The sequence below is a fragment of the Volvox carteri genome, assembly GCF_000143455.1.
Source record: "Volvox carteri f. nagariensis unplaced genomic scaffold VOLCAscaffold_5, whole genome shotgun sequence".
Lineage (NCBI taxonomy): Eukaryota > Viridiplantae > Chlorophyta > Chlorophyceae > Chlamydomonadales > Volvocaceae > Volvox > Volvox carteri.
Window position 1 is genome coordinate 1,560,154 of NW_003307548.1, and position 9,555 is coordinate 1,569,708.

The 9,555-nt window shown below is 52.2% G+C and overlaps 1 protein-coding gene across 1 annotated transcript in view; it reads left to right on the forward strand.

Moving 5' to 3' along the window:
* Positions 1 to 248: 248 nt before the first annotated feature.
* Positions 249 to 9,555, forward strand: part of VOLCADRAFT_79533 (uncharacterized protein) — a gene marked incomplete at its 3' end in the record, with an annotated part of 16,431 nt that continues 7,124 nt past the window's right edge. The window contains exons 1-12 of the mRNA XM_002947075.1: positions 249 to 399; positions 816 to 903; positions 1,340 to 1,463; positions 1,556 to 1,654; positions 1,874 to 1,925; positions 2,953 to 3,037; positions 3,238 to 3,358; positions 4,352 to 4,457; positions 6,055 to 6,145; positions 6,588 to 6,720; positions 7,008 to 7,149; positions 8,609 to 8,693. Coding sequence (XP_002947121.1) covers positions 306 to 399; positions 816 to 903; positions 1,340 to 1,463; positions 1,556 to 1,654; positions 1,874 to 1,925; positions 2,953 to 3,037; positions 3,238 to 3,358; positions 4,352 to 4,457; positions 6,055 to 6,145; positions 6,588 to 6,720; positions 7,008 to 7,149; positions 8,609 to 8,693 — 1,220 coding nt within the window. The 5' untranslated portion in view covers positions 249 to 305. The remainder of the gene's footprint in view (positions 400 to 815; positions 904 to 1,339; positions 1,464 to 1,555; positions 1,655 to 1,873; positions 1,926 to 2,952; positions 3,038 to 3,237; positions 3,359 to 4,351; positions 4,458 to 6,054; positions 6,146 to 6,587; positions 6,721 to 7,007; positions 7,150 to 8,608; positions 8,694 to 9,555) is intronic.

A 9,555-nucleotide genomic window follows, 5' to 3' on the forward strand; every position in this document is an offset into this window, starting at 1 on the left:
AGCAACTTGTTAACAGCGAGCAGGTTGACAGGAAGCAGCCAGAACTGCGATGCAGGGCATTAAGCGTATTAACTGCAGGCTGGAGTGATACTTCATAGCCAATCGATCCGAACCTTGGACAGAGTCCGAACGCCATCGTCATCCGTACTTTGTCGTGTACGTCCTAACTGACATCATTGATGTTTTAAGGGAGGAATTTTAGGACAAGGCCTGTAAACATAAAAAGCAACAAACAAGCCTGTTCAAGGCTCATTGAGGACGGCGGCAGCCGAAAGCCAGCCACGGCTGTCTATTCGACAAGAGCCATGGGCGTCCGAGAAAACTGTTGGAAGGCATTAAGGATTGTCGCCGTTCTGGGGATTTCCTTATATTGCACGCGGCATGCCCTCGCCAATACAGGTTTGTTACAGTGCGGGCGTGGGCGCTTATATGGGCTGGCTCTCAGACTCTTCTACGAATTCCTTGCTTTTGGAAAAGCGTTTCGACGGTGTTTAACGTTCTACTTCAATGCAATCATATTGATGTTTTCCTCTTCTGGTCATAGGTAGGAACTAAGTGTGGCGGCTAGCTACTTGTCACAAGCCTGCTTCTTGCGCCTTTCGCTGCTTGTAAAGGTTACACTCATGAATGCTAAATCAATTTGAAAGATGAAGTCCAGCATTTGTATCTTTGTGCATCCACCCGTGCCGCCGTTTCGCACAGCTGTATGTCCTTGCACGTTTCAGTCGCTTGGTAGTCCTTAAATGCTCCAGCGCACTACCGGGACTGTCATCCGTTGTCCGCATAAATAATCACTATCCATGTTCTTGCTGCAGATGGGTTGTCGTTACGACTGGTGGGCGGAAGCTCACCAAACGAGGGCCGCGTTGAGGTTTACGTAGGCAAAACCTGGGGCACTGTATGGTAAGCAATGAGAATAGTCGGAAAGCCTTAGATAGATAGCGAGGGTCGGATAGCAACGATACGATAAAAAAAGGGTTTAGCGACGTTACAGCGGACGTGCGGATGGCAGCTAGGAGCGTGCGCTTCCCACCTCACTACGTGCGCGCATCTAGCCCTCCTAGCCTTGGCATCAGGCTGGCATTGCAGCTTGCTGACCTGGTTATTGCATTATATGTAAATGTTTGTAAACGAAACAGATGCATGTAGCGACGGGTGCACGTAGCCATGCTTTGCTTGGTGAGACGCGCGATACGCCTCACCAACGCGTAAGGTAGCTAGCGCTACGAGGAATCCCTCGGATGCTCGGACGGCTAATTCCTCCACACATGCAACTAGCACCTACACATGGGAACATATCACCGCTTTTGTTTGTTTGCCTACCTCTCCCCGCCCCCAGTGACGACAACTTCGGCGATGCCGCGGCTTCTGTCGTCTGCCGCCAGCTGGGTTACGCTGGGGGTGTTGCGGTCTATCAATACCGCGATGCCCCTTGGGCCCCAGGAAGCGGACCTATCTTCATGGTACGCTACGAAGGGATAAGAGTCACCTGCAGACGCAGTCAGCAAACCAGGCATTTGCTCTCATCACTTTGTCGTTATTGGTGAACGCGCAGGACAACGTTGACTGCCAGGCCTCATTAAGAGGCGCTCCAGCGTACTTGTGGGACTGCCGGTTCAATGGCTGGGGTGTGCACGACTGCACACATATCGAGGTGCGATGGTTCTAGATGGTGGCTCCATGCCGTGTGTAGTTGGAGGAATCTTTTACACGTTGCAGCAACACAAGCTGCGTACAACTCGGAGCCCCGAAAACCTCGATCTTGCGTTAAACTCTTTGTTGTGAGTCTGCAATGCTTTGTTTCGTGCTTCTGACATGACCAAGTCTGGCCTGCACTTCCACTTTGTGGTTTTGCTCCTTGCTGCTCGTCCAGGACGTCGGTGTGCGGTGTTACGAGGATGCGCCTCCACCACCACCGCCTGCAGGTAGGTCGCGATCGCGACTGGTCATCGAACTACTGATTACCGCAATGAAGTGTCGCATGGCTTTGCAGTACATGCTAATTGCCAGAGTTGCTTGGCTCATGAGCCTCTTGCTTAGGTTCGTTTGGGGCCTACAAGCTGTGGAGCTTGTGACAAACAAGTCCGAAGAATCCGTGGACGCCAGATTCGTATATTAACACCTCGGAGTGTTGTGAATCGGAAGTTATTCGGGTCAGACCTCTCTACTGCTGTCTTGAGTTCTATTTGTCGTACTTACGGATCTGTACTTTGGTTCCTTTAAGTGGCGGCGGGAAGACACATTCGCTAGTTGCAAGTGCAGACCACGCTCCGAGCTTAAGTAGCCGTATAGCGTAAGGCACAGAGCAGCTCGTAAGTTTATAACACGGAGCCGATCCAGTATATATTATTCAAGGCTAGCCAGCCCGAGAAGACAAACCATAAAACATTTAATACGGGCGTGCGGGCATTTGCCGGCGCCATTCCTTTGGATGTGGAAGTCACTTAATTGACGAGGTGTAGTAGCTGGCCGCTGGAAAGGCCTCCCGATATGCTGGTCAAGCGCTTCGCGAGTATTTAAAGTTGTTATGTGTGCCGTACAGTGTATCAGCTACTACACGTGGCCCGATGGCCCTACCCTGGGGTATTCCCTTGGGGTCTGGGGCTCGCTGTATACTACTAAAATTGACGGTTAACACTGATGGAAAAGGTTGTCAATAGTTGATGCTCTAAAACGGGGGATGCCGTGGAGAGCTCCTGCAAAACCTTAAAACCCAACAAACTTATTACGATGTTTCCGTACTATCGTCCAAAAACTAGCCTTCTCTTCAAAGAGAAGTCTGAGCTTGGTGTACCTTGCCGTGTATGTGCATGCATATCTACCTCGCTGGCTTGCAACAGCTAGCCAGCTGTCCAACAGTCCAAGCACTCCTGTCCTTGGTGCATAGGGCACGACCACCTCCTGCCTTCACCAGGACATGCAACCCTTGCATAATGCTATGTCCTTCCGCAGATTACAAGATAAGGCTGGTGGGCGGAAACTCGGAGAACGAGGGCCGCGTCGAGGTGTACAAAGATGGCGTTTGGGGCACCGTATGGTACGTTCAAAACATGAACCATGAACCTGAAGCGCTGTAGGGGGTGAGGTGTAGGGAGGGGGTAGCCGGTCCGTAATAATTTCTCTACCCCAATTAGGCGGGGACTTGGTAGCGTAGCGAGGCCGTAAACTGGCTGGGAGGAGCCACAATCCGGCTTACATATCACTGCATCGTTTTTTCAACCCCCACTTCCCCCCCAGCGATGACTTCTTCACCAATCTGGAGGCCACTGTCGTGTGTCGCCAGCTGGGATATGAATCGGGTGTTTTCCGATACGGCAGCTATGCAATTTGGGGTTCTGGAAGCGGACCTATCCTCATGGTGAGTTGTTCTTGCCAAACAAGGTCATAATCAGCAGCAGCATTTCCAACCTTCCTGCATGAGCGAATCCTCTTGGGATGAGGTAGTAGCTGTAGATAGTACTGCACACACATCGTCTATAAACACTCGCTAAGCCGCTCTGCCAGCATATCTTCAGAGGCCTTTTTCGCAGCCAACTAGTAGAGACGATGATCAGGCAGCGGACACATATCGAAATTGGCTTCTTCACCCAGCGAGCACGTAGCTGAGGAAAAGGCTGTATCACCCGCATTACTGGTGGTGTCCGACATCCGCTGCCTGGCTAGCACGGGCCATCCCGAACCTTGTGCAAAGGGTCAGCACCGCTGGCTGGTGCCCAGGGAACAGTCCCGTTAGCTCCACCTAGACCATAGCGTTTTTGCACCTATATACACCGCTTTAGCGTCCATCAAAGGAAGCTCTATGAAATAGACAAACCCTGACAAACCCGTCAAGTGCCACCTCATTTCGCTGGTCGCGCGCACTGAACACCTATGGATGGCGATGGACTCAGTCATAGTGACCTTCGAGCTATGGGTGGATTGAGCTCTATCCCATATCTGCCAGATTTACGGATTGCTGGTGGTGGGTGCTAAACCCGAACAAGCCACTAATATCGAAGTATTCGGCATGTATGAGAAGGATGGGGGAGCACCGTAACCTCGCTCGGGAATCGTTGGAACTACCCGGCTAGTGGCAACGGGTGAAGCTATACCCTCTGAACATAAAGTGCTCAAGGTACCATCCTTCCAAACGGCTTAAGAAAGTTGGCGTCCGCCAACTCTCTTAGTCCCCTCAATGAGTTAATTAATACTCTAGCACTCCAACCCAACTGAGGCAATAATTGAGCTGGTCAGGTGGCTCCCTTTAAAGATCCAACCTCACGGCCACGAGCATGAGGCCTTGATTGTAGGGTGCATGTTGAGGGCTTCAGATGAGGCCATGTTTCGCCCTCTCATGCATATCTCCCGCCAGGACGACGTGGCTTGCAGGTTCGAAATTGATGGTTCCCTTCCGTCAAACTTGTGGGATTGCTATTTCGGAGGATGGGGCCAGCACAACTGCAATCATGAAGAGGTGAGTGAATTTAACTTGCGGTCCTTGGCCTCGAGAACGAGAAGACAGCGCCGGTCTGTATACATAGACTGCTTACTTGGCTTCTTTCGAGGCGCGCCCACGTAGGGCAGGCCCCTTTCCCAACCAGGTCGGGGCAAGCTGTCTTGTCATAAGTGCACCGGACCTGCGCTTGGGGAACGGAAGAGGAAATGGGTCGTGTACATTAGTTGCCGAGGGAAGTAAGAGCGACTGGATTTGCTCAGCCTGCTAGTACATGCATGCCATAAACCATTTACCCCATGGGCTGTGACATCCGAGTCCGGGACGAGTCCGGATGCCTTGTGTACGCCATTATTGTCAGGCGGATGACGTCATGCTGCATACGGTAGAACGAGCTAGTCTTGGGGACCTGGCACGGGATCACCCGTTTGATACTACCTACCTACCTACCTACCTACCTACCTACCTACCTACCTACCTACCTACCTACCTACCTACCTACCTACCTACCTACCTACCTACCTACCTACCTACCTACCTACAAATCAACTAACCCACCATTACCTATCTTTCTCTACCTAGCTACATACCTGCCAACGCACCTAACAATCTGCACAGTAAGCTGTCTAACACCCTGCATCCGCGATCGGCTGGCGGTTTTGGTCATCCGCAGGATGTGGGTGTGGTTTGCGGCTCCAACAATTCACCTACAGACAACGCACCTCCGCTGCCGCAGCCGCCGCCCCCACCGCCCCCACCTCCACCTCCACCCCTACCCGCCCAAGGTATACAGTAACCCACAAGGCTTTAAGCTCCTTTTCCATGGTAGATGTTTTTGGGCGGGGCCCCAGCGCGAAGCGCGTCAGAGGAGCCCCGCCCTGTAGGATTGGCCCCCGCCGTGTGGCCGTGTTTAACGACCAAATACAAGATCTCGCTCCGCTAAGGCGCAATATCGAAAGCCGTTAACATTCCATTTGTATGGCATTTCGCCTGTAGCTGACAAAAATTGTATGACACAGACAAGTTTGGCTGCTTCTATGGACCGAGGTTAAGGTCAAATCAACGTTTCTCGCGCTATATTTCGGTCCATACGATGCCGTGTTCCTTCTTGGGCATGCAGTTGACGGCGTCATGCGAGTCAAACATGCGCAACTATCTCTCCGCAACCTGTGCGGTGCCAAAGTCTCGCGCTTCACGATTTGATAAGTGTTTCCCTAGGGGAATGAGATGATCATTTATGCACAAAACTACGCAAAGCTTAGGACCTTCGAGGGGCCGCACCTGCGCAACGCGTCCATCTTCACCTGCCGGCGCTTTGGTGACTGCATGCGTCCACGCCTCCGAAATGTGGCCAGTAAGCTGATACTTCTGGAGCCTTCTGAGATTAAAGGGGTTAAGGTCCCATGCATATGACGCATGCCAGCACGCTAGGCGGCGCGCTTACACTCAGCAATGCGTTTACAAGCCGATTTGTGTATGCACATGGGTGCTTCGTTAACTGCTCATCTGTCTACGTACTTTAGTATCCTAGGCTTGTCACGGGATTTGCATCCGCCGATCGGTACTTTTCTGAAGTCGTGATGTAACACCTCCCCTGCATTCCCCTGCATTGTTCGATCCAGATGGCGACTACCCTGTGCAGCTGGTGGGCGGGAGATCGGCTAACGAGGGCCGCGTTGAGATCTACAAGGATGGCGAATGGGGAACCGTCTGGTACGTGTCTAAGGGTAAAGGATGCATAAAGAGCGAGATGGTAGGTCGCCATCAGTAGCCGAACGGTGCATTCGGATACAACTTGATATCGTGCGAGTTCTCCACATAGCGGATAGGGTGCAGTTTTGGACAGTAATCATTCATGTGTTGCACGTGCTGTGTATGACGGTCCAATGGTTATCGTTGTGCGCATAAGCAACGCTAGCGTTCATATTCCATTTTAGCCAAACTGCTATTTCCTCAACGAACTCACGGCGGGCGGGGGAGATGTCATGAAAACACCGATCAGCGTCCTATGAGCATCTGACAACATATAACAATGTAAGATGGGTTCGGCTCCCTTGCGTGCCCTTTGTCTGGTGTCACAAACAGAGCCAGCCAAACAGGGCTTAACCGCTGCATGCTTACCGCAATCTTACATATTCGTTCTTCTATTATGCAGTGACGACTACTTCGGGAACATGGAAGCCACTGTCGTGTGCCGCCAGCTGGGCTATCAATCGGGCGTGGCAGTGTACTTGTACAACTCCAATAATGCCCGGACCTGGGGACCTGGAAGTGGACCTATCCTCATGGTGTGTCCCACGCCCTGGGATCGATGGAGCGCCTACCTCCTGCCTCCGTGCCTCAGTCATTTCCACATGCGCAGCTCCGTGGGGTTTGAATCCTGCCTAGCTTCCCCACCATCTATCCTCGCTCCTAGCTTGCGGCAGGCCTGCCTAGGGCTTATATATGGTGTATGTAAAGGCCGAGGCATGGATTTTTCTTTTCTTTATCGCGATAAAAAGCACCTATCTATGCTCACTTTGGACGAAGTTGATGAGGTTGCAATTTCTTTATTAATATGCTCTCATGCATGCAGGACGATGTTCAGTGCGAGCTCAAATCAGATGGCACCCTTCCCGAGCGCGTGTGGAATTGCAGATTCAACGGATGGCGCAGACACAACTGCATGCATTCCGAGGTCAGTTGTGTATGCGTGTATTATATGGCTGTAAGACGGTGTACGGCGGTGTTTCTGCGTGTGGAGCGGACAACAACACAGGGGGCAGGCAAGCATTAGGGCGTATACAGGACTCCAACGCAAATGGGCAGGTGTGTCTAGGTGGCTGGGCATAGACCACGATAGACGAGCTAGGTACGTGACGCCTGACGTCCGTGCATCGCGCACCTCCTATCTTCCACTGCTGCTTCATGCGCCCTGTCGTTAGTTAAACCACTAGAAGATTTCAGCCGACGGAGAGGAGAAGCGACAACAAATCCAAAACGCACAGCAGTCGACGTCACTAGCTAGTGCTAGGCCATTCAAGAGAGACAGCCCGGAGAAACTGGCCATGGGATTCCATTGGGCGCGAGCAGGGAGGTAGAATACCAAATTTTGAAGCTTCTGTATCGTTTCTTATCAGTCCATGTGTCCACATCGTGGACAATCATGGCCTTTTGCTTGGATCTGCGTTTATGGGAAGCTAGTCAGGAAGCCGGCGGCAGAGGACATGCGTACACGCACCTGCGTGCATGGTTTGGGTTTGGGCAAAGTCCTTTCTAGCGCTAATGGCGTCCGCATTCCTGCCTATTGTTTGATCCTGTGTGTGGTGAGCATTCAGTACACAATTTTTCCTGTGTTTCGCAGGACGTGGGTGTGAGGTGTAGTAACGACGCCTTGCCACCAATCAATGAGGTTAATACACCATCGCCAGATATGCCGCCGCCACCCCCGCCGCCACCCCCGCCGCCACCCCCGCCGCCACCCCCGCCAATGTCGGACCAGCTGCCGGCGAAAGGTATATCACTGCGCACACTGATATTTACTATGGAGATCTTACCTTGCCCATTTAACCGTACCACACGGTAACCGCATGTACTGCTCCACGCGCTCTGTTGCATACCTGTACACTAGCGAATCGTTGGTAAAACGTTTTGTCGTCTGTAGACAGGGTCATCGTATAATCGTAGATGGGACCGAGAAATAGGTTGTATAGCAGATTCATGGTATAGATTGGACTATAGATTGTGATTGTGCCGTGCATGGCGCTGTGTGTGTATGTGTGTGTGTGTGTGTGTCTCACACCTTGAGTTGCGTTACTCTCCGAAGGCGTACTGGGCCCATACGAGCCGGGGGCCCAAGGGGGGTATCGTTCAGCTAGCTGATGGGTTGGTTGAACAGAATCGCCCAACGGATATACGACTGCCTGCCGATGTAATTGGTATCTCAGCTTCTTCATCCACGGGTGAATGTTAGTGCGCTTTACCCTTGGTCATGGAACCCGCGGTGTAAGGCGGCCCTGTAGTGGTCCCTATTGGGGCCAGAGGAAGCCCTTAGCCTCAAGGTGAGCTCAACATGCCTGTGTCCCATCGCTGGACAGATGGGGGCCACAGCAAAGCTTGGGATAGGCAAAGCTTGTTATGAAATGAACCATTTATGATCTGCGCGTCTGTTTATCTCCCCTGCTTTGTTGGTTCCAGCCTACCCTGTGCGGCTGGTGGGCGGGAGATCGGCTAACGAGGGCCGCGTTGAGATCTTCAAGAATGGCGAATGGGGAACCGTCTGGTACGTATGTCCGGTGTGGGCTATCCGGGGAGGGGTGGTGGAAGGAGACTGACAAGTGGGCATCCAAGGTCATGTTGCTAAATTACTCGTACGTAGCAAATAAACTGCTCGAATGTCATTTTATGGCTTGAAGTGTGCGTGCGCGCAGCCTGCGTGTTGCACTGGGGCACAGTAGCATAGACAACAGCAGCGGCACATGCTTCCCGCCAGCAATCTTATGAGGTACCTTTGGAGCGCTAATATCATCTGTAAATGTTTTCATCGTCTATAGTTTGTGTCCGACAACAGTATTTAGGGACGGTCCTTACCTACATACATATACAAGGGCGCAATCTGTTGATGGGGTGTTACACTGTGGGCGGCTCGTCCCGAGAAAGGGCGAGCACCGGGGGCCCTGACCGGCCGCAGGGGCGGGCGCGCGGCTACGTCCGTCTGTCTGTCTGTTCCTCTGCGTGCACCTCACTCCCTCACTGTAGCAGCTGACCGCTGAAAAGGTCTCTCGAGTTGCTGGCGGTCGCACTCTGTGCGTATTTATAGCACCGTACTGTGTACCGGCTGCTACACTCACTCACGCAATCTATAAACGATGAAAACCTTACAAATAGGGGGGTCCTTGTGAAGCAGCTGCCCGCGTTTCCAAAGCCCGTATGGTGTTGGATTGTAAGTTGCCCAAGTACGTTTGCGAGGAAGAGAATGTGGCCAGGCTGGAGAGGAAAGTGCAGTGGCATATTGGAATGTGAGATTAGCGTAAGCGAGTTACAGGGCGTTTTATTGCACGGGCGAATTTACGTGCAAATCTTTCACCGTAGCATCAGTCCTCAGTTCACTTCTTGGAACGAACATCAGCATGGGGATCCTCAGA